Source organism: Mastigoproctus giganteus, chromosome 9, assembly GCF_048544385.1.
Source record: "Mastigoproctus giganteus isolate SK-2022 chromosome 9, ASM4854438v1, whole genome shotgun sequence".
In the NCBI taxonomy this organism is placed as follows: domain Eukaryota; kingdom Metazoa; phylum Arthropoda; class Arachnida; order Uropygi; family Thelyphonidae; genus Mastigoproctus; species Mastigoproctus giganteus.
The window spans coordinates 207,901,188-207,925,834 of NC_143583.1; the positions used below are offsets into that span (position 1 = coordinate 207,901,188).

At 37.6% G+C, this 24,647-nt stretch overlaps 1 protein-coding gene across 1 annotated transcript; it reads left to right on the forward strand.

The window, feature by feature from the left end:
- The first annotated feature begins 58 nt into the window (after positions 1–58).
- Positions 59–24,054, forward strand: LOC150081079 (xaa-Arg dipeptidase-like). The gene is made up of 7 exons (XM_090380909.1): positions 59–278; positions 3,277–3,279; positions 8,901–9,046; positions 13,523–13,672; positions 17,424–17,565; positions 20,665–20,907; positions 23,738–24,054. The coding sequence occupies exons 1-7, from the start codon at positions 59–61 to the stop codon at positions 24,052–24,054; spliced, it is 1,221 nt and encodes a 406-aa protein (XP_090237035.1).
- Positions 24,055–24,647: the final 593 nt, after the last annotated feature.

The following is a 24,647-nucleotide window of genomic DNA, read 5'->3' on the forward strand; positions in this document are numbered from 1 at the left end:
GAGGAGAAACATTCTATTTAAACGCATTATTTATATAGTTGTTGCATTTGTTTAGGCCATGGGTGATGCAGCAGCAGCAGCTATCTGTAAAGTGTTCCAAGAAGAGAAAGGATTTCTAAATTCTCTTAGCCAGGCTATATTTCAGTATGCAGAACTAAAATTTGAAGAGCACAAATCTCATAATTTGCTTGCAGATGCTTTGAAATCCAAAGGATTTGAAGTGAAAAAAAATTATATTTTGCAAACTGCTTTCGCGGCTGAATTCGAAAAAGGTACAGGTAAGTAAGTCCCTGAAGTATATACGAAATCCATGGAAATCGTGAATATAACGGACGTCGAGTTCTTAGGAGATCAGTGCTATTTCTTTGGCGGTTGGAAATGGTTAGATTAATGGCGGGTAAAAGCGAAATTAGAGCAGATTCTTGCATTGCTTCGAATAGTCCTATATAGGCATACACCGAATTGTAAATTCCAAATTTGCTCAAATAGTATTTGAAACTTGGAGAACCAACCATACTATGAACACTCAAGCTGTGACATATTATACTCATTCTATATAGAGTACTCACTTGACTTTATACAGTCTATATACTCACGTGATGATGACGTAACTACGCTGTCACAACTTGTTTCCTGTACAGTGAGAAATTTTATAGTAAATCGAATTTAATTATAATAATTCCAGTTATGTGCAATGCAACATTCATATTTTACTATTATTCACTGCGTTCGATTCCAACATATCTTATTTATCTTTCGTATACATTTCTTTATCCTTCAATATTTCATTTACACAATTTTGATATTTTAAAATACTATGTGTAATATATATATGTGTTAATTTACTAAGGATATTATATCAGCGAATAACTGAGAATGTCTACGAGTATGTTGGTAGACTGAATGTTGGTTGGGCATAAAGGTAGATAGATATGCATGCGTGTATGACAGAAGGAATGATTAAGTGCGGGCATGTATGTTTTGGTGCAGATGTATATACGTCTATTTAGATATGTAAATTGTAAGTAAGTATGTTTGTATTTACCCATCTATATATTGTATTATGCAGTGCCGGACCAAGGTATTTTTAAGCCCCGGGCAGAAATATTTTTCGGCGCCCCCTTACTAAGGATATATATATATATATATATATATTAGATAGTACGAATCAGAGCTGTAATACTCAATACGTTCTACGTTGATAATAATATTTGTAAAATAATAAGAGGCGTTTACCTCAATATAGTACGTAGAACACTTCCGTATGATACCCTCCAGGAAAAAACGAAAAAATCGACAACTTACCGATACATTACAGTAAAATATAAATAATTAAAAAAACAATTTAACACAATTCAAATCCATTTTAAACAATTAAAAGTCAAATTAACGCAATTAAAAGAATCTAACGAAAATATTCAAAACGATTTTCCTTCCTAGAATCTGACAACGCTTTTCGACCGTATGTCGTGATCACAGGAATGAAAATTACCGAATCAGGTTAAACCTGAAACTTAAATAGTGATTATTTGTCTTCGCGCATGCGCGTAAAGGGCCACGCATCGGAGATCAAATATGGCCGCCGAACATTAACAGAATTTTCGTGTAATTTAATTTCTACGGTTTCTGCAATTAATAGTCGCGTATAATTACGTTGGACATTAAGTATTTTGGCCTCGTTAAATAAAAAAATATGTTTTTCGTTAATGGCATGAAAGGCTAATTCTGACCCTGCTGAACGAGAAGCACGAACTGAGGCTTCGTGTTGATTTACACGAATATTAAGAGAAAAACGCGTCGAACCTTGGTAAGACGAGTCGCAATCACCGCAAGAAATGTTGTATACCAGATCATTAATTTGTGTTGCGAACGCAGAAAGAACCGAGCGATTGTTCAGTATAGTGTGCAACTTCCGTATTGGCCTGGCCACAATTTTAAATTCGGTATCTTTAATCTGTTAAGCTGTTTGTGCCACTGTTCAACATATGGGACCGAAATAAAGTATTTTTTGATATTACTATTGTTGATTGGTGTAGTATTTTGTATCCTATCCTTAGCCTGTACCCTAATTCAGTTTATTGTGGCAATGGAATAACCCCTGTTTAAGAACCTGCTAGGTAATATTTGTATTTCTGAGTCGAAAGCAGATTCCGTCGTTGAATATTTATAGGCATTTAGAAATTGATTAAAGATAATCGATCTTTTGTAGGTGAACGGGTGGTAGCTATTATAATGTAGAAGCATACCGGTGTTTGTAAGTTTTCGATAGATGCTAAATTGGATTTTAATGGAGTCCCGGGTAAGCGTGAAATTTAGAAAGTTTAATGACTTTGTATCCGTATCCTCCCTTTCCACTGTAAATTTGAGTCTAGAATGAATATTATTAAACGAATGTAAAATGTCTTGGATCGTACTCCTATCGGTAATAACTAGAACATCGTCTAAATACCTCTTATAGTATGTGATACGGGGACGAAAAGGTGTCAAATGTGTCTGCTCAATCGTTGAGAGATAGATCTCTGACATTAAGCCACTCAGGCTCAAACCCATTGGTAATCCAAAAATTTGTTTGTACACCTTGTCTCGAAAGGTGATATAGTTGGCCTCAACTAACAGTTTAATTAAGTGAAAAATTTCCTTAATAGGAGGCTTCATATAATTAATCGGTGTCGAGTTTTTATTTGACATATCCCAAATAATATCTAATGTGTACAAATATTATTATCAACGTAGAACGTATTGAGTATTACAGTCCTGATTCGTAGTATCTAATTCATTTTCTAAACTCTTATTGACTATTTCATTCACTTCCTGTCTTTCCAGTAGTAAACAATCGATACACACATTTATGGGAGATTTTTTGAATGGCCTGGTGCAAAATTACATTAAATCTACACCTAGGTACTCGGCCCAAGGTTACCATATTTCTTTTCTAAAATATTGCCTTCAAAACAACATCATTCCGAAGTTTGCCAGGGTTAATTTAAATCAAAAAATTTCAGGCATAAAACAACTAACACTGGCGACATCGCGTAATATTGTTAAGCTTGCTTTAAAATCTCGATATTCGAATAAACAAAAATACCTTTCCCAGGTTAGGAAGCTTCGCGATAAGAGAAGTCTTATAGCCCGGGCACGTTCCATTGCCGTATTTCAACAACGTGGGGAAGGGTGTTGAGTAGTCAAAAGAAGGTGAAGTATGGGGGGATATTCCCGCCTCACCGTATTACACTTATATTTTGGGAATTTGGAAATTGTAGATGTTTTCTTGGGAAGGGGGTAGGAAAGGGAAAGAAAGGGGTTTCACTCGGAAATCCGGGTGCGTGAATACCCGTCCCCGTTAGTAGAAGTCCTGGGTTCGTAGGGGAGGAGGTTTTGTTATGTTCTTTTGTTAAAGTTGAACTTATAGGATGTTTGTTTTAGATCCCATTCTTCAGAGATTATTATTGGTATATGTATGTTTATTGATCTCATTGCTAGTGTCTCACTGGTTTCTAACTTAAATTTTGTGTCTTGTTTGTCAATTATTATCGCTTTTCGAAGGAAGGATAATGTCCTGCGTCTAAGTGGTGAGCTACCAATTCGGAACTATTATTTTTTTTCCGTTCGGTCTGTTTTTTCTTTGTTATTTAAGGCTACTTTTAAACTGCTTTCATGTTTTTGGATTCTCGTATATAGCAATGTTCTCGTGCTGCCTATATATATGCAGTCGCAATCCGTTACTCAGGGAATTGCAAAAACCAAGTTTGTTTGTTGTTTGAAATCTTTTTTTTTTTTTTTTTTTGTTGATAGCTGAGCTTTTTAGGTATATCCATTTCTTGGAGCTGCCAAAGGCTAGATTTACTCTGGAATCTTTGAAGATTTTTTTCAATGGTTGTTGGTACGCTTCAATGTACGGGAGTCCTATCCATTGTTTTTTTTTTTTAGCGCTTCTCGTTTTGGTTTTTCTTTACTGTTTTTTCCGGCTGTAACCGCGTTTGGAAAATCTGTTCTTAAGTGTTTCGATTTCCTGTTTGCATTCATCCTCTGTAGATGAATACCTGAAAGCATTGTTGAACTGAGAATTGGTTTTTTGTGAGACATGAGAAAAAATGGAACTCCCTTTTAAATCACAGAGACCGCAATCTGTAGGTATGTACGTAATATATTACGCTAACAGTGAATTCGTAACCAACCTATTAAACTATAACTTAACAAAAGACGCAAACAATCTTCTCTATAAAGGACTCAATTCTAGTTTGGCCTATAAAAAGACCCACACAACAAATATGTAATAAAAGTCCAAACAGCCTTATACAGCCACAGTAACAGAAAAAACAAACAAACTAATCAAACAAATAAATAATGTGATAAACAAAAAAAACCAAATCTTACTCCTAACCTTTCAAAAGAGGAATTTCAATGCATTAAAAAATTAGCCACAAATAAAAACATCATTATTCAAAAGGCGATTGAACAGTATTAATAAACAAATCCGATTATGACAACAAATTGACAAACCTCTTGCAAGATACAAACGCATATCGGAAACTAGGTAAATGTCCTATCCCCACAATCAAATTAAAAATCGAAAAAGAACTAAAAAGATTACGCCCAGAAGAAAAGATTACAAGCAATTTGACTGGGATTTGTGGGTTGGTCCCTCACACTAGCAAGGCTTTTGTGGATTTATTGGATGATTGTTTTCTACATTAGTATGTTCGGGAGGCAACAAGAGGGAGTAATACTGTTGATCCGATTATCAGTAGTGATTCTTCATGCATTAAAAATCTGCAGATAAAGGAACCACTAGGTGGCAGTGATCACAGTGTGCTGAAGTGGGATTTACTCAAAGAGGTAACTACCATCTGGGGTAAAGGGAAGGGTTTTTGCTTTTGGAAAGGTGACTACGGTGGTCTGAGACAGTATTTAAATACTATACAGTGGAACCAACTGATGATATTACCAACAGCAAATTCAAAATGGGACGCATTCAAAGATTAATCTTGGAGGCTACTAGCCTTTTCATACCAACAAAAAAATATATTCTTCAAGATTTAGGCCTAAATGGATGTCAGATGAACTAATTAGACATGTGACAGAGAAGAAAAATGCATGGGATACATATAAATTAACACGTGACACAGAAGCCTGTGATAGATATAAGCTGGTCTGTAACCAAGTTACAAAGGAGGTTAGGCAGGCGAAGGCAGATTACGAGAAATCTTTGGCAAAGGATGCAAAGAAAAACAGAAAAAGTTCTTTACTTATGTAAACTCTAGAAGGAAGGGGATGGATTAGATTGGTCCACTTGATATCGATGGTTCAACTGTTGATGATCCTGCTCAGGTAGCTAACGAACTAAATGAATATTTGGCATCGACATTCACACATGAGGAGTTATTCAGCGAGGGGAATGCCAGAGGTGTATTCAACTCTAGCAGTAAGCTAGATAATCTTGTAATAACTGAGAGTAAATTGGAGGAGAAATTGTTGAAGATAAACACAAGAAGGACACCAGGGTTGGATGGAATCTATCTAGTTATATTAAAGGAGGCGGCAAAGGAAGTAAGCAAACCCTTAGCCATAATTATGAGTGCTTCCCTGGACTCAGGGTAGGTACCCATGGACTGGAGATGTGCAAATGTAATCCCAATCCACAAAGGAGGATCAAAGGGAGACACAGGTAATTACAGACCTGTTAATTTAACTTCTGTTCCAGGGAAATTAATGGAGGCACTGGTTAAAGAAGCATTGCAGGATCATCTAGACAAGACTTCAGTAATAGCTCGGACACAGCATGGGTTTGTTAAGGGGAAGTCTTGTCTGACTAATTTGATTGGATACTATGATATAGTCACAAAGGAACTGGATGCAAAGAATAACTTTGATATCATATATTTGAATCTTAGAAAAGCCTTTGATACTGTTGCACATGGAAGACTGCTGCACAAATTGGAGCAGTGTGCCATTGGAGGCAAATTACTGCTATGGATAAAGGGATCGTTGAGTGGGAGAAGACAGAGAGTGGTAATCAATGGACACTGCTCCTCGTGGACTAATGTTATTAGTGGAGTCCCACAGGGTTCAGTATTGGGTCCATTGTTGTTTTCCGTATTTATAAATTATATTGATGGTGGTATATCAGGCTTAATGTCCAAGCTTGCAGACGATACGAAGGTTGACAGGGTTGTTAATGACACCAATGACAGTACACTGCTGCAAAAGGATCTAGAAAAGTTGAGCAGATGGGCTGAGAGGTGGCAAATGAAGTTTAGCATTGGCAAATGTAAAGTACTACCTATGGGAAGCAGTAATCCCAGAGTAGCGTATCAACTCTGTGGTGCCACACTGACAGTGGTAGAGAATGAAAAGGTCCTGGGGGTAATTGTGCAGGCAGATATGAAGTTTTCTAAGCAGTGCAGACGGTCTGCAAGAGTAGCTCATGTAGTCTTGTCAATGATATACAGGAATTTTTCTAGCAGGGATAAGGAGGTGATAGTCCTGATGTAGTCCAGTGGTCAGAAGCGAGAGTGCATAGCACTAGTTTCTTGAGTGGATCGGGGTTCAAGCCCGTGACTACTAAATACGATAAATATTTGTATTGACGATTTATTGTAAACTCTACTGACTTGGTTGTCGTGCCGGAGTATAAACAGAAAATTTATTTTTATTATCACCTTGTATAAGGCAATGGTCAGGCCACACCTTGAGTATTCAGTATACTGTATTCAGTCTTGAGGCCTCATTTTAAGAAGGATGTAGAGCTGTTGGAACGAGTACAGAGAAGGGCAACAAGGTTAGTGAATGCAACAAAGGGTTGCTCTTACGAAGAAAGGCTTAAGTTTTGCAAATTACAGAGTCTGGAGACTAGGCACCGGCGAGGTGATTTGATAGAGGTATATAAGGCTTTGAATGGTTTGAGCATGCTCAATGCTGATGGGATTCTTCCTCTTGCTCAGAATAATCGCTTGAGAGGGCATAAATTCAAATTGAGGAAAGACAGTTGTAGGATAGATGTGCGGAAGTTTGCCTTTAGCCAACGGGTTATTAATTTCAGGAACAAACTTCCATCTGTCGTTGTGGAAGTTGATAGCTTAAACAGATTCAAGGCAGAACTAGAGAAACATTTGGAGCGAGTGGATGCGTGAAATGAGAACGGTCTGTGTTTTGTTTTTTTGTTTTTTTTTTTGGCTGATGGTATATAAGCTTGCTTTCTTGCATCATGCGCCCTGCTAATGCTAATTCTAACAAGCGAATGTTCCAGAAGTATGTTTACTAAATGTCATGATTTTCTCAACAGAAATAAACTCTCCAACAGAACAACTTACTCGAACGGTAAATAATGCCCTATACTTTGATAATTTTAGTACATTTTAACATTGCAATATGAGGGTTATTGATCATCTTGTATAGTGGACATTGGCTGATGGGTTCAGATTTTCGTCGCAGAAGACCATTTTGTGTACACTTCTGTCGCAAATGGAATCTTCATCCCGACCCTGAGATAAGGCTGGGGAAAATATCATTCATGGCAGCAAGAGTTAAATTCCCAAGAATAATTTTTAGCTATAAGGCTGCTCTTCTACAACGTATTCATCAGATAAGGACAAGATGTGGCAAATGACTTAATGTTCTACGAGCCCTTTCATCAACGTCGTGGGGTGCAGATTGCTGTATCCTTATTCGTCTCTGCCGAGCTGTTGTCGGTTCAAAATTCGATTATGGTGCTCAGGTTTATGTTTCTGCTATATTGTACTTTGGCGATTAGATTCAATCCACCATGAGACCATCCGAACAGTTACTAGAGCATTTCGCACATCTTCTGTATAAAGCCAGTACGTTAAAGCAAAAGAAACCGCCAGAATGAAAGTCGAGGCTACTGACCTGCGCAGATGTGTTTGTTGTAGCTCGTCGCATTGCTGAGATAATCGTGTTGTAGGGAGAAATTTTCCCTCAAACTTTTTTTTTTTTTTTTTTGTGTGTGCTTAATTGCATTATATTTTAACTGTTGGGTTATAATTCCCTTAACTAACAGTATTATTTTCCGGTGTTTTTGCTAATTTTTATGTTTATTAATTATAAGTTAATCATTGTGTTGGAGGCCTTTGATCGTCGATTTTGCTTTAGGAATACAGTTGAGATTCCAATCATTGAACTGTTGCAGTTAATAAGTAGTGAGGTAACTGTGAGCTTTGGAATTTACTACTGATTACATATTGAATTGGATTTATCGAGGAGTTTATTGGATAACTGGAAGCTTTAGTCAGAAATAACTTAATAATATCAAGTACTTTGCAGGTTTTTAACTTACGAACTTAGTAATGTTGATTATGGATCTCACTTATACTTTAAAATATAAATAGATCGCACAGCAGAAAGACAGGGAGGAGGAGGGAAGGTCGATGAGATTGGAGCCTTCCCCCCTTTACCCACGCAAGTTCCTAGACTACATTCGGAGACAACTAAGAAGATTAGTAGTGACAGTAAGATTTTAAAAGGAAAAGCGTCCAAATTGAATGTAATTCCAGCTAGTTTAGCTACCACAAGTCAATATCTAAATCAGTTGTCTTCAGAATGCAAGGAAGAGTAAAAATATGGTGAAAGCTGATGTAGTTCAACTTCGAGGGGCTGTTTGCAGTAAAGACTTAACTATAAGTGAGGGAACAGAACAAGTGTATAGAGAAAATATTAATGATCAACATGATCTAGCTCTGTGTGAGCAAGGTACACAAGTGGAGGATGTTGGGTTAGAGAATTATCAGTTAAATGGTTCAGGAGGAATTGAAGTTCTTAACGATGTTGTTGATTTAGATATTGATATTTTGTCCATTTAGTATTCTTAATGTGAATCACACTATTTGTCTGTTGTGGACAATTACCAAATGCCGCTGTTCATTTGCGTTTTTGTTTATTTGAAGGACCGACGATAGCTTTCATTTGTGAATATGATGCATTACCGGACATAGGCCATGCATGTGGACATAACTTAATTGCAGAAGCTGGCTTTGCTGCTGGGATTGCGTTAAAAGCTGCCCTTGAAGCTGATCCTGGCATACAAGGAAAGGTAATGTAATTGTGTTACATATTTTGTGTTTCTTTCGCTAAATTTTGCATTTTAAATAACAATCAAATATAATACTTTTGAGTGTGTATGTGTGTGTTTTATGCGCAATGTTGAGCACCCAAGCCCCTGGACCATTTGCAGAAAATCTTCCCCGGGTGTAAGATATTCACATCAAGATTATTAGCTAATACAGTTTTCTACACGAAACTCCTCCCATACATCCGGAAAAGGCACACACACACACAAAGTGTATGTTTATATGCCACATGGTTTTCCATCCGGAAACTCGGGTTCTGGGAAAAAAAATTAATACTTCTTCACTTCAGTAAGAAACATTAAAATATACATCTTAGAGAAGTTCCGGCCAATCCACACTGGTGTTAAGAAGTTTGTAAACTATACGTCATACTGCATTCTATTTAGTCATAGCCGAAGTTAATTCACTTTTCAAGATATCGCATGTATCATCATAATCTTCAGCTTGGTATATGATCTTCTTTCTGTAACAGAGTTATTTGTTGAATCTTCGTAGAAATATTTCGACATCTCCACTAGTGTGGGGAGATGTGGATTTCAGGCAGCTCGTGCATTATGTCGATATTATCAATAATGAGAAGAACATGATAAATGCTTTGTCTGATGTAAGTTTACATTACTTCATTTGCATTTTTGCTTTCTAATAAAACATGTCACTCTGTATGCTGATTTGGTAATGCTGCAGATAGTTTATGGAATGGCCTACTAGTGCCCTCGTGGGTATTAAAGTTGGTATAATGGGTGTTCTCTCCCACACCATTTAGAAAATACTCGAATTCCAGTCTCGTCAATGACGCGACGAAATTTTATGGACCTTTTTCACAGCGCGGTTGAGTTAGTCAGTCTCAAGCGGAGGTTAGCGTTTTTTTGTTTTTTTTTTTTTAACTCCTGGAAACTCGGGTTTTTCGTCAATAAAACAGCAACTCGACCACACAACACACGTAATTTACACTCACATATCGCAGAAGTTGCTGATGCGCCTGAACCCCCCCCCCCCAAAAAAAAAAAAAGAAAAGAAACATGACTGATTTAGATAACTGGTAACTCTAAAGCCCCTGACAGTATCATTCACTTCTGGGATCTTATATTTTATCACTGTCCGCACAGAAACGATACTTTTTTTTTGTAAATTAAATTTGACAACCACTGGTTACTCGAGGTTACTTATGGCTTTCTGTTGATTGAAACAGTCTTCGCATTATCTGCAGTTGAAAAAACTTGTATTACATGGAACTTATTTGCCAATTCGGATGCACTTCGAAGAGTCCGTATTGAGACCTTTGAATAATGAAGTCTTTGGCATTCTTCAGCTATTAGGCACCCACGTTTTGTCGAAGCAGCTGAGATGCCGATTTTAGCACATAAGAATCCCAGATTCAACTATCTTATGCTTTGTTATGTCGGCAAATGATGGTCGTGATTCTGTTGAACATGATCCTGCTTTGCCATCGCAGACATTATATCTTCATGCGAATACTTTCGTCCTGTTGGCGAAACGGAAGTTTAATATTTAAACTCCCATCCCACTCAGTTTGTCTGCTTAATGGGAACTGGTATGCCATTTGTTACGTTGGATTTGAGAAGGCAGGCTTTAATAGAAATAAATAATAATAATAAAAAAGCGTGTTCCACGTATGCCAAAGCAGTTGGTTTTCTTATTTACACTTTTTGACATAAATATTTTGCGTTAATTTTTTTTTCTGTCTTCTTCAAGTTTAGCACAGACTTAAAGAAAGAAAAATAGCATTGCCCAACCTATTACAACTCTTTAATGCGGTCATAGTATTTCACTGTAGTCTGTAAGATACAAAATCGTACAATTTTAATTATATAAAGACTTTGGAGGTCTGTTCTATTATGTAAGAATTCTTGTTGTAAGGTGGAATAAAGTAGCAATATTGTCAGATTTCACTAATAAAGAGTTATTCTTTTTGGAAAACAAATTTAATGATGGGTAAGGAAAATTAGCATGGACCGAGCCTTCAACTTCCGTCATACTCGGGGGCCAAACAAAAAAAGACTGCGGGCGAGACAGCAGGGGGTCGGTTACAAACAGACGAAATAAGGGTTATGCAGAGAAGTACACAGGAAAGGGAGCAGGGATTAACGTAGTCGAGAAGTTTACTTCAAACGGAATACCATCTATACAAACAGGAAGTGGGCATCATGTCCAGCAAATATGTTACCAGATTGAGATGCGTGTTTTCCAACGCTATTGAGGGCAAGGTGTTAGGTAAAATTTGAGCGTTTTTAGGAGAAAGGTCGGCAGTCATCAAAGAGTTTACCATATGGGAACGGAACTGGATGAATAATAATAAAAAAGATGGAATATTGAGACACGTGCTGTGGCACAGGCTGAGAAAGAAATACGAGCGAATGAAATGGGAAGAAATTCGAAGGATTGGAGAGAGCTACAGAGAATAGGCTTGACGAACTCGGGAGTAAAATGTGGAAGGAGGAGAACAAAAAGAGAGTGAAGGGGAAGGGACCAGTGTTGTTGACAGCGAGAGTTTTCTTTTTGGATGAGGGAGTGAAGGGACCAGAGTTGACACAGAGTATATTTTTTTTAGTATGAGAGAGTGAAGGGGCCGGAGCAAGGCACAAGGAATTTTTTTTTTTGAATTTGGGAGAGTGGGTGTAAAAGAACAGAGTGGAGAGAACTGATGAGAAAGTGTCGGACGAGAGAAAGATGTGGAGAAGAATGCTGAGAAGTATCGAAGTAACCTAGCTAGAAGAGCAATGGAGGAAGCCCGAAATATAGCCAGATAGAGCCTACAACAAAAGTAATGAAAAAACCCGGAACGACGCCAGATGATGCCGACGTTAAGTAGATGAACGAGGAAGCAGCTATTCTGACCAGATAAATGCATCACTCTTACGAAATAAGAGTAGCCGAGATCCACGAAGTAACCTTGCAACTCCAATCGAACTTCCCCAAGAATTTGAGATGCAGCTCGAGACGTGTAGATCCATTGTTGACTATGAGAAGGACGAAGACCTACCGCAAAGCCCCGCCTAGTTAATGAAGTAAGTGACCAGTTTTCACAAGTACTCTCTCTCACACACACACACACAAAGAACCGTAGGAACCCAGATACAAATTAGCAGAACTTTAATAAAAGATACTGTGAGATATGTACAAGAAATACCTAAATGTAAAGATAGATTAATAAGGAGTTAGGAATGAAAGACATTAACAAAAGGGGAAATATTAGACATATGATATTTTGGAAAAGGATAGAGATTGATACTTGTGATTAATGGTTTTTACTAATGCATAATTAATTATATGTAAGAAAGGAATAGAGAGGAGATTGATACTCCTTATTAATGGTTTTAATTATAACATGATTAAATGTATGTAGGAAGAATAAAGAGGTGATTGATATTTGTTATTAATGATTTTGCTTAAGGTATGATTTACTATATGAAGAAAGTGATAGAGAGGAAGTTTATACTTATTAGCAGTCGCTGTGTAACATTTATGATTAACGAAATTTTGGAAGGAAATGAGAGAAGATAGATAGATGATTATAGCTATCAAATCATCAAGCGTATAATTGTAGAAAATTGTCATTAATATGATTACCTGGATTGGAGAGAGTTGTAGATTAAAGCCTAACAGAAAAGGGACACTAACTAAATCAGTAGTTAAGAGAATAGATGTCTAAACATTTTTTTGAATAAGAATTTGGTTTGCATAGAGGGGAGAAAGGTTAACGGATATTTTTTGAAGTTTCTTTGTGATCATGTGTAAGGAAGAAGGAACGTTATCAGTTCCCCCCAAAAAAGTGTCATTAGTTACGTTGTATAGAAGGAAGTAACCCAACTAGAATACGCTCAATATACTTAATTACCAACATATATAAATGTCTGGTATTAAGTAGGTAAATTGGATGATTTTGTTATGTGTTTGAGTTTTAATCAATTTACTCTGTTGTAAATATATACAATAAACTATATTATTCAATATTTAGTGTTTTTTATTTGTTATTTTGAACACTCAGCCTATTCGAAAGGAATTATATTTAACTGAAAGGTTCCCCCGAACTTGAATTCTTCTGTGAAGTCTAAGGTCAGATGCGCAAATGGGGGTTTAATTAACGGGTACAAATTATATTAGGGGAACTAACCGAGATATTTAAAATATTGTAAAGTCTAATAAGGGACAATTAACAAAAAATAATAATAATAATAAAATAAAGAGAAAAAAAAGAAACTACCCCACAAGTCGCGTTGGTTAAGAAGCGATTGTTTTTGTGCAGTATCCCTTATTTTTTAAAGTTTAAACAGCATTCGTTACAAAAATGACACAATTAGAAATAATGTATAGCATGTTCTTCTATGTGCATTGTATAAAATGCTTTTAAACAGAAAACGGTGCTAGTCTCCATTAAAACTTTTGAAAATCTCTAATCCGATGTTTTTCATTCATTTCAGGTGGTTGTGTTGGGAACTCCTGCAGAGGAAGGCGGACTGGGAAAAGTATATTTAATAAACGCTGGTGTCTTTGACAAAATTGACATTGCTTTGATGGTTCATCCTGCTCCTGGCTATACTTCATTTCCGAACATGTTGGCCTCGCAAGCGGTGAGTAAAACTCTCACTATATTGTGTATAGTATTATCTTTTACTAATACTGTATATAGCTCATGGATTTTGTTTAAATAAACTGCTCACAATGTTAGCATTACTAGCCATTTTATTAGCCATCTGTTTTCTATACGCTGTCCTCAGAATTTGAAGCGAATGCTTTCTGAATATAATGAACGATGCGAGACGGGAGTATGAGGACACGTATAAAAGTGCAAACTTGTAAACCTGTTCGTAATCAGGTATCTTATCTTTCAATTTTAATTTTATTTTATTTCAATCTTATCTTTCATTTCAACAAACCTACCAGCTTCAGTCAAAACAGGTTACTTCAACTGCCGCGTTTGACTGTATATTCAGAAAAACCCCTAAGATGTTTTGTCAGAAATTTGGCCATTCCCAGGCAGCATGCAGTGATACTTAAATCGTACCTATACGCATGTATGTAATTCAGTTGTTAAAAGATATACGAAATAAACTGTGAACTGACACAAAAAACATTGATTGCGAAACTCTAAAGTCTACATTCTCATTCGCTTTATGTATATATGAATTCTGCTATGTATTTGATTTGTATATTTTATATCCTTGTACCGAATTTCTGCTCTAGCCTGGTGCTGGGATGGGCTTGCTGTATTTGCAATAAAATGAATATTTATTTATTTATTAAAATTCACCATAAATTAGCCCATTTGTCATTAAACTTAATACTGACAACAACAGCATCATGCCGTGGAGATGCAACATTCCAAACAGTAGGTGTAAAACTCATACACAAACAAAAAGCGAGGCAACAGCTCCGCAGTGTCCTAAGTGCAAGGGCAACCGTTCAGCATACATTGTGAACTCTGGAAGTCGGAAAAAAAATACAAAAGTACAAAATTGAAAAAACAAGAAAACGGGTAAAATTAAATAGCCAAAATGCACTTATGCATCTGCTACTTACAATCACCAATCAGTAGCATGTCAGACAGAAATGTCAATCCCTCCAGTCACATCGGTCTCAGACTGGGCTCGATCAGTCCTCTCGGTCCAGCATTCATCTCAACCAAACGTAGTAGACCAAAGCAATAATACACCACTCATAATTAGATCATACAGAATTTCTCACTGTTAAGTATTAGAGTATTTGCAAAAATCAGATCCGGTTGAGATGAAGCAATCATACCCATCAAGCATGGATACGGATGATAGGACAAACCAGGATGATCAGCTTAAAAATAAATGTAGATGATGATACGGGAGAAAGCAATTTCTCAGGACGCATTACTTTAGGCAGAAAATTAAAATGAAAACTCGACCGATATAAAAAACACACTCACAAAAGGCAGACAGATTCATCTTCCATCCCTGCAATGGAGTTGCAGAGGTTTTCGCAGCAATATTGATGATACCTACGAATTAATTCACCGTTACAATCCTGCTTCCATGTGCTTACAAGAAACAAATTTAACATCACAAGTCTCTGCTTCAGTCAAAAATTATATTATCTTCAGACAAGATAGATCTGATACCCACAGTCCCCATGGAGAGTCCTCTCCAGACACATTCCATTACAAATTTCATTGGAAGCTGTTGCCACACGTATAGTAATTGGTATCACTCTGACATTGATCTCGATATATCTTATGCATAACCATTCATGTACGACTTAGAACTAGCAAGTTTTATTTTGCAATTACCATCTCCTCTTCTTTGTTTTTTTTTATTAGATTTTGATGGACATCATACACTATGGGGGTCTCCGGTCTCAGACGGACATTGTGAGCTTATTGAAATTCCCCTTCAGCAGAAAGAATTTGGCACTATTGAATACTGGTTCCACCCACTTACACTTATTTTCTTATTGGGTCAACCTCCGCAATAAATCTCTCGGCCTGTTCTTCGATCCTCTCCCCATCTATTGAATGGGCAGTGCACCAATTCTCTAAACGGCGATCACTTCCGCTGATGTGTAGAATTTAAACCACCCATTCCAAACCAACAACAACAACAACATAAGCGAAATTCAAAATTTCCAAAGCAGACTGGACAAAATTTACCAATCATCTCTCTTTTGATGATCATGTCATTGAGTCTTCTGCTATTGACACCGTCACTGATCATATCACAACGCAGATACTAACTGCTGCAACGGCCGCCTCCCATAGTCTCAAATAAGAAGCCGTAAGCATACCAATCACTGGTAGAATGATGATTGCAACAAAGTGAAAAGAGAGAGAGAGAAAAAAAAAAAAACGCTTCAATGCTTTCCGCAATTATTCCATCATTGCCAACCTTATTAATTACAAGAGACTATGACCCAAAGCTCTTTACATCCTGCGAAAGGCTAAAAAAGACTCGTGGATAAAATTCGTTTTCTAAATTAACAAAGATATTGATGCTCGAATAATATGGGAAATAAAGAAGTTAAACGGTGAAGAACGTATGCAACCTTCTCCTATTCTTTATTGGAATGGGAAAGAGATCTCTTCTCCTTGGAAGATTGCAAATGACTTAGGAACTGTGTTCTGTGAGTTGTCCGCCTCAATCGCATATCAACTGTCCCTTCAAAAAATTCAAGCCAAAACTGAGAAATCCAAACTAAACTTTAAAGTTACCTGTCCTTTACCCTACAATGACCGACTCACAATATCTGAACTGATAGAAGCTATGTATATCTCAAGAAACAGAGCTGATGGACTGAATTTACTATGTAATGCTTCTCTTTTTGAAGGTGAATTTGACGTCCGATTCTGCTGGACCCCTAGGCACGTTGGGATTAGAAGAAATTATTTGGCTAAAACCGACTTAAAACGCAGCAAAAATCAGCAATTCCCACTGATTCCCCCTCAGCTCCTGCAGAAACTAGGAGCAAATAATACACGAAAAGATATATAGTACGTACTCCTAATGGCAGGATTCATGGAGTAGATAGACTACAAATAAATAAAGATATTTATTTATTTGTAGTCTGTATTTATTTGCAGTCTTTATCTTATAAACATAGATAAAGCTGTTGAATGGGATCGTTAGTTATAGTTTTAAAAACCATCACTTTGAACAAGCTGTGGTTCCTACATTCTATACCTTATGTGGACATGGATCCTTTGTGTTCAAGCACGGCGAGCCGCACGAATACCAAATCAAATAACCTCCTTCTGGCGACTTGTCGGATATAGTTTTCAATTCGAATTCGATCGAACAACTTTGGGAATGCCAGATGAGGGCAGGCTAATACGTCCCCACTTCTACAGCTGATCTGTCGACTTCACTGACAGATGAATGGGCACATATTCCTGCTTTCTGCTACAACGAAGTGTTCGAAGTATCTCTGAGAACTTCATGCTGTAGTTGGGGCCTAAGGGGAGCATACGTCTTATTAATTTGTTCAAACTCGTGTTTTTCATGATCTCTAATGAAATTTTTATGTTGATAAATCATTTTTTCTACCCGTTCATTCATTTCTCATTTTAGGCGTGTATTTTATGAAAATTATAACCTGTAGTAATTCAAGTCCAATGAAAAAAAATTTTGTTCGATTTGTAATCGTTACTGTGCTACAGAAAGAAGAACAGAAAAATAAACTACTTCTTTTGAGGAAACCTTGTACCGATTTGCTGGCATGAATATAATGAAAATGTTTAAACTTAGCTTTGATTATTAGTTAACCAAATAAAAATTGTAAATCAGTTTGGCTTGTTAAGAATGTTAATGACTGAAATTTAACTGAAATTCCTAGATATTCAAAAATAATTTTATTTCGTAGATGAAAGTAATTTACAGAGGTAAAGAAGCCCACGCAGCTGCATATCCTTGGGAAGGGAACAATGCTCTGGATGCTGCCGTATCTGCATATCAAAACATCTCTCTCTTGCGTCAACAGGTTAAAACCAACTGTCGCATAAGTGGTAAATATCAAAAATTTGAAAATTTTCTTGATTGTTCTCAGAATTCAGTTTATGGTTAGTTAATAAATTCTTTCGCGTGATAAATCCTTTCCATTTTATTCATGTACCCTTTCATCTCATTCCTGCTTCTTTTTGCAATAACCAGACTAATTCATAACTGTGGTACAAATAAGATAGATCCCGCTGTTACTAGCTTACCCATTTTATAAATATTTATCAGTTCTCTTTATTTTCAGATTGAATGACGTCATGAAACGTGGCATGATTAGTTCATATATTATTTCAATGTTGTTTTAACGCCATATTTCGCGAGGCCATATTAATGCCATATTCTACCAAACGTGTTTTAAAGACCCTCAATGCCTTGTTAAAAGATTTCGAGCCACGAGTTATCTTATAGCAAGAGAATTATCTGAAAGAGAGCTGCATTATCAGAAATTAAAATCAATCTATGAGCGTGTCATGCATAGTTTGAACACAATCCACTTTAGCGAAACGGTTGCGTATAACTATAGAGGCTTTTGGAAGATCACTTTATCCACTAACTCGAATTAAAGCCACAAAAGATGGCCTTGTTGTCATGAATTAAGAATTTCACTGCTAGTTCCAGCGAAATCAGATTGATGATCCAAACGTGTTAGCTCTGATTAGGGGATGTCTTATAGCTCTGTTTTTGAAGAAGTCATCACAAATTCACCACGGTAAATCGCTTTAATTCTGAAAATACACTTTTAACAAATGTACAATGATCTTGTTGGAAGTAACTTACTGAGGATTACTTCTGGTTAGCTGTCGCGACTGCCCATACTTCTTGTGCCACCTTCGAACTACTCAGTGAATTTTTTGATAGCAAAATAATTTCCAACTGGTACCTTTTAATCCCATCGGAAGTTCCATCACTTCAAACCTTTGGGAGGAACTCTCTCTTTAGTAATGAATATTTGAATATCATCTGCAAGAATTCTGATAAAGTATTATTATTTTTATTTCCTTGTACACAAGTTTTCTTGTACTTTTTTTGTACGTATGTTGAAAGATACAAAAGATGATATTATTATTAGAAATAATGATAAAATAATAAATATTAAAACTCACGTGTTCGTAAAAGATCTGAACAATTTCATCAATTAGGGGCGCATCCAGGAAGGGGTTCATCCATAGGAAAATGCCTCAGGAAACTTGGTGTAAAGAGTGAGCCATGCATCGAAGTTATGTTTATTACATCTGACTGGGGACTTAAGAAGAGGACCCTAGCCCTCTTCTATAAGGCAGTTTTCTTACCAGCAATAACATACGCATCAGGAGTCTGGTTCCACAAGGCGGTAACAGCAGTAAACAAAAGGAAGCTAGAGACCATTCAACGTTCAGTCCTACTAACACTCTCGAGAGCCTGCTGTACTGTAAGCACCCACGCCCTCCAGGTCCTCTTGGGTGCTCTCCCCCTGGACCTGGAGATCGTCCGCTGTGGGTTGCTTTATCAACTATCCAAAGGCAAATCAATCACCTGCCTAGACTACACAACTGATCCGGCGAACGATCGTAAACTAGAGAAAAAACGCCTTCTCACCTACCTACAGCAGGCCTGGCAAACCCGCTGGACGACTTCGACAAAAGGGGAAGTCACCCGAAGATTCATACCGGATAATCAACTAGTGTTTCCCAAAAGCCCAAACTGGTTTTCACCGGGTCTGTTGACATCTTACCTACTCACGGAACATGGCGCAATAAGAGCAAAACTCTCCAGTTTCGGATTGAGTGACACCCCTCTCTGCCACTGTGGACAGCCAGAGACGTGGGAGCACCTCATGCACCACTGCCAACTATACGAAGACCTCCGCTGCCTCTTAATAACAAGAATACGTTTCTCACCAATAAACCAAGAACAATATCTCCTGGAGAGCGAAGACAACCATAAAGCCTTAACGCAGTTTGCGCAGGATCTTTTTACTAGAAGAACATACCCACAACCTTAGCAGGAATTTTCCCACAAACTAACCACTCATCATCCATAATAAAGATCCTTAGATGTGTCAACCGAACAAAAACCTAACAGCTACAATCTGAAAAACTAATCATTAACTTAACCTGGATCTGACCACTGGCTTAAACTGGAGTCATTATCTGGACTTGACCACTCACACGGACGGGACAACATGTCCCAGGAATGGCGTACGAAGACCTGACAAAGACATTATGCAGTTTGCTGCCGAAACATCATTAGGCGATCTGAACCGGGTACCCTCACTCGGTTCACTTTCTTTCCCTTCCCTTGGCAGGGGATGGTTACTCTGTATCCTCCCCCCCTGCCATCCCCTATCTTCACCTGGTGAGGCATGGGCCAGCCCCACCGACCTTTGGGATTATCTTCACTATTGACCCCATATTTCTGTCTTTCACCCCCCAGTCTTCAGTCTCCCTTCCCTCTCTAGCTATCTTGCGACTAGCGTTTGACCCTTGCCAAAACTACACAAGCCCCACACAAAAATTTAAAAAATAAAAAAATAATAAAAAATGAACTATAACCCGTATAACTTATATCTCTTTCGGCCTGACCCAATTTCTAGCGTTTCTCCCCCCCCCCCTCCACACTTTTTTTTTTTTTTTTTTTCAGGTCCTAGCCACTGAAATCTCAGGAAATTAGGTGGCAGGACCTGTCAGAGTAAATAGTAAATTTTTAAAATACTGGTGTACCTGGTCTGCCTCCACGAGGTATAGTGTGGGCAACGGTGGGTCTCATTTGAGACCCAACGGCTAAAAGACCAGATGAACAACTGTACAAAACATTACACACCAAAATATCCGTACACTTTTAAACCTCTGGCCTCTACAGTGTTCTGTATCACACCACAATGTATATTACTCGGAGATGGGGGAAACCCCTGTTGCCGTTAGACCATAAAAACACTATACACTATACATCTTTTATAACTTACTGTAACAGTTGTAAGAGATTACTTAATAATTAACAATAAACAATGTTCGTGGTTTAAAGTCCAATCTTATTTAGCCACAGCTGAAACTGCTTTTTTGTGTTCAATCTGTATTTATGTGGCTTGTTCACGGAAACCAAGTTTATTGAAACTGTTTTTCTATTTTCAGGTATTATACGAAACGGTGGCAAAGCGTCAAATATCATACCCAACATCACCGAAATGGAATACACCATCCGCGCCCCAACTGTTTCTGAACTGCTGGAATTAATGAAACGTGTGGAAGAATGTTTTTGGGCCGCTGCTACTGCAACTGGCTGCAGTGTGGAAATCAAGTTAGCTAAGTTCAGATACGAACATCTTCTGGTGAATCGTCAGCTGGCAGACATTTTTCACAAATACGCCGTTCAAGGTATGAAAGTTTATATAAGCGGTTAAGATGAAATATTTATTGAATTAAGAGATAAATAAGCAATCGGAATTAACTTGATGGGAAATTATACTATATTTGTTCAGTAAATAAAATATCTGCCTCATACAAAAAGCTAAGAATGAGTAATTTAATGCAACAACGAAAGTCAAAGTATGTTTCACATATTTTTTGGTTTATTCTTATTTCTTTGTCTCTTTGTCTGGCAATTCTGCCATTTGCTAGGAGCACTTTTAGAAATCCTGTTTTATTATCCTTTGCAGTTCCTCTTTTCACTTTTGTTGGATCTCCAAAATGTTATTAAATCTCCGCCTTCTGATTTGAAATTTTAGTCTAAAAATGTCATTGAAAGAGGTTTGGAGACAAACAAATTTTTGAATTTCTCAAACCACTCAGAGGCTTGATTTTTGTCCATCATGTTTCAGAAGCCCTTTTTCCAAGTTTATAACAGAACTTGTTGCAAATTAGATGCTTAAATCCGGAATCCTAGTAAAACACAAATCATAAAGAATAAGGTTTCTGTGATCTTACTTGAAGGGCATAGTACAAGATTTTACTGGAGGAAAATTAAAATAACACAGGGCAAGTAGCCCAACGAAATTGGGGCGTTAGATGTATACAGATGCATGCACTGCCCTCGAGGGACAGATGACGATACCATCACCTTTGTTGCCAAAGCAAAGTGATTACAGTAAAATGAGATGTATTATAAAAACGAAGTGTTTCTCTAGACGAAAACCAGCTGTACACACAATCCAAATGTTTATTTTTTAACGTTACATTTTAAATGTACGTAGTGTGGTGCACGTGGTTAATTCTCAGCACGGTTCCAATGTTTTATGCTAATGTATTACTTTTAAAAACATCTGAAATGTTTTGTTTCCTAAAGGCTTGTTAATCATTTTCTGAGGATGGGTTTACCTCTACTCTTGTAGATGATATTTAATGGATTTTCATCCCTTCTTAGGACACAATTTAGAGTTAACATATGCTAGAAACTTAATTTCCTCGACGCATATATTCTAGACAACAGATAACTTTCTTGCAGAGTTTTGACTCATACTTCTTTTTTAAGCACGAGAAGTATTAGAACCTGTAGTACTTAGTACCGTGCATGCCTCGATGAAAAATATTTTTTTCTTCGTTGAGAATTCTCAGAATAAAAAGGATCAAATGAGCAATTGGTGACCGTAGTGGGAAATTGGTTTTAATTTGAAAAAGTCGGATTTTTCGTCCAGGAAAAACTGCGAAACGACCATAAATACATGCTATTACATAGTTACAATATACTGACCTCAAATAGCCTTAGTTACTTTGGTGCTGTAAAACACCTAAATGTATACGTAGGATAGATTAAGATAATTTCAAATCTTTGGTCTAACGAGTAGAATTAATTGTCGCCGACAAAACTTTGTTTGGAAATGTTGTATGGGAGTTCGCCACTAAATAGGTCTGAAGTGATATGAATACGTATTTAGATGATTGAATCTGGAAATAAGTGGTGAGGCTGAGGACACAAGAATATTTCACGTTGTTATACACTGAGTGATCACTGAATTATGACCATCTACCTAATACTTCGTAGGTCCTCCTTTTGCCCTCAGTGCAGCAGCTATCCTACGTGGCATTGATTCAACAAGATGTCGGGAGCGTTCGGGAGGTATGGCCAACTAAGCTGTGTGTAATGCGGTCAGCAATGCAGGTATGGAGGTGATTGGTATATCCAGACGCGTGATATGCCTTTCCATGGTGTCCCAGAAGTGCTCTATGGGATTGATATCGGGGGGAGTTCGGAGGTCAATCGATATGCTGGAAGTCAGAACTGTGTTCCTCAAACCATTCCCTACAACAAGTTCCCCATGGCTCGGCGCATTGTCATCTTGCAAGACACCATCGCCATTCGAGAAAAAGTGTAACATAGCGGGGTGTACACAATCAGCAAGCAGTTGACGATAGCGGAGACCACTGATACGTTGAGGTCCAAGTTTCTGACAGTGAAACACGTCCCACACCATACAACCGCCTCCACTGGCCTGCAGTTTTGATACCATGCATGAGGGATCAAGAGCCTCATGTTGTTGACGCCAAATCCGTACACGACCATCCACGGTGTGGAGTAAATAACGTGACTCATCCGACCAGCACACCTTCTTCCAGTCTTCTAACGTCCAACTTGCATGCTCTTTGCACCAGGCGAGTCTTTTACGCCGATGAACCTTACAGTCCATACGTGAGAGCGTGTGATGCATGGTCATGCCAGATATTGTTCCGGGTTGGCCCATGTTGTATTGGGTAGTCAACTCTTCAACAGTGCTTCGCCTGTACGAGTCGTCGGACCCGGCGCTCACCTCTAATATCAACCTTTCGCTGACCTTTGCAGTTTGCCGTCGGGTCGTTGTTTGACCATTTTGACGCCAGTCCTGGTACACTTTAACAGCGGCGGCTCTCAAACACCCCACTAGTTCAGCCGTTGGGGAAATCGAGGCACCAGCTCGTCGTTTATCACAATCTGTCCTTTATCAAAGTCCGATAAATCGTTCCATTTACCCATCACGCTCAGAATTTTACTATCTACTGAACCACTGACACGTTATCTATGCTACGTAGGTCGCCTAACTGCGCACTCCTGTACCTCACGTGATCAACGGGTCCCATTCATTTTTCATAGGGATGGTCATAATTCAATGATCACTCAGTGTACGTAGTTAGCAGATATATATTATTTAATGGAATTACTTTTGCTTTATTGCTGATGTGGAGGATTCGAAAGACGGATATTTCCTTTGATTTTACTTATTTTATGTATTTTCAGGAGGAATGAAAATCAAGAAAATTACTGGTTTACCCCCAGCGGGATCTACAGACATGGGAAATGTATCGAATGTGGTGCCCAGTATCCATCCTTTTTATGATATCAATCCAGCGGCAGGAAATCACACCAAGGAATTTGCCACCGCTTCCGGATCTCCTGAGGCTCAGGAACCTACGTTGAATGTTAGCAAAGCCATGGCGTTGACTGCACTGGAAGTACTGCGCAGTAGCTCCCTCCTGGAAAGCATTAAAAGAGAATTCAAAGAAAATGTCGAGCCCAAAAAAGTTGATCTGTCATCTTTCATGATGGACAAATAAAGATCGGACAACAGATTATTCTATTGTTCGATCTTCATTGTCCTATTTATATAGGAAAACATATTCATGAACTGTTCTGAGCAATGCAATGTTTTCAGTTATGAAAGGTTGTGAAATGTTTTCAGTTAGATTACTTTTATTTTTTAGATGTAACACAATTGGAAAGGCCAACAAGTTCCAATGTACAAATTGTTGTATTTTGCATCACATATATTCGTCTTTCTCTCTTTTTATCGATAAATAAGATTCTTCAGACAAAGCATAACACTAAGTAACGAATTTTCAGTATGGGTGTTTATCTGCATTTTTTGTGTTTCTTTATGTATTTGGCTGTACTGATTTCGGATATGTCCTTAATTTTTTCATAAAAAAAGAAAGAAATAAAAGAATAGGACATATATGAAATAATATTATATTAGTTTTATTAACAATGTTTAACTTTTGTACACAATAGAGTCTTTGCTACAAGTAAACAATACGTTAAAAAGTAGAAATCCTACTCGGCCCCTGATTAATATGTGGAGTTGTGTCTTAGGTATGGTGGTGCCTAAACATTAGTTTAACTTCGTCTTCTTACACTGTGAGGATATACA

What these genes read in the sequence shown, in the direction of transcription:
- LOC150081079 (XM_090380909.1), top strand. Translation starts at nt 59, where the DNA reads ATGGGTGATGCAGCAGCAGCAGCTATCTGTAAAGTGTTCCAAGAAGAG. An exon ending in ATCCTGGCATACAAGGAAAG is followed by an intron (nt 9,047 to 13,522) that starts GTAATGTAATTG and finishes CATTCATTTCAG; the next exon opens with GTGGTTGTGTTGGGAACTCC. An exon ending in TCACAAATACGCCGTTCAAG is followed by an intron (nt 20,908 to 23,737) that starts GTATGAAAGTTT and finishes ATGTATTTTCAG; the next exon opens with GAGGAATGAAAATCAAGAAA.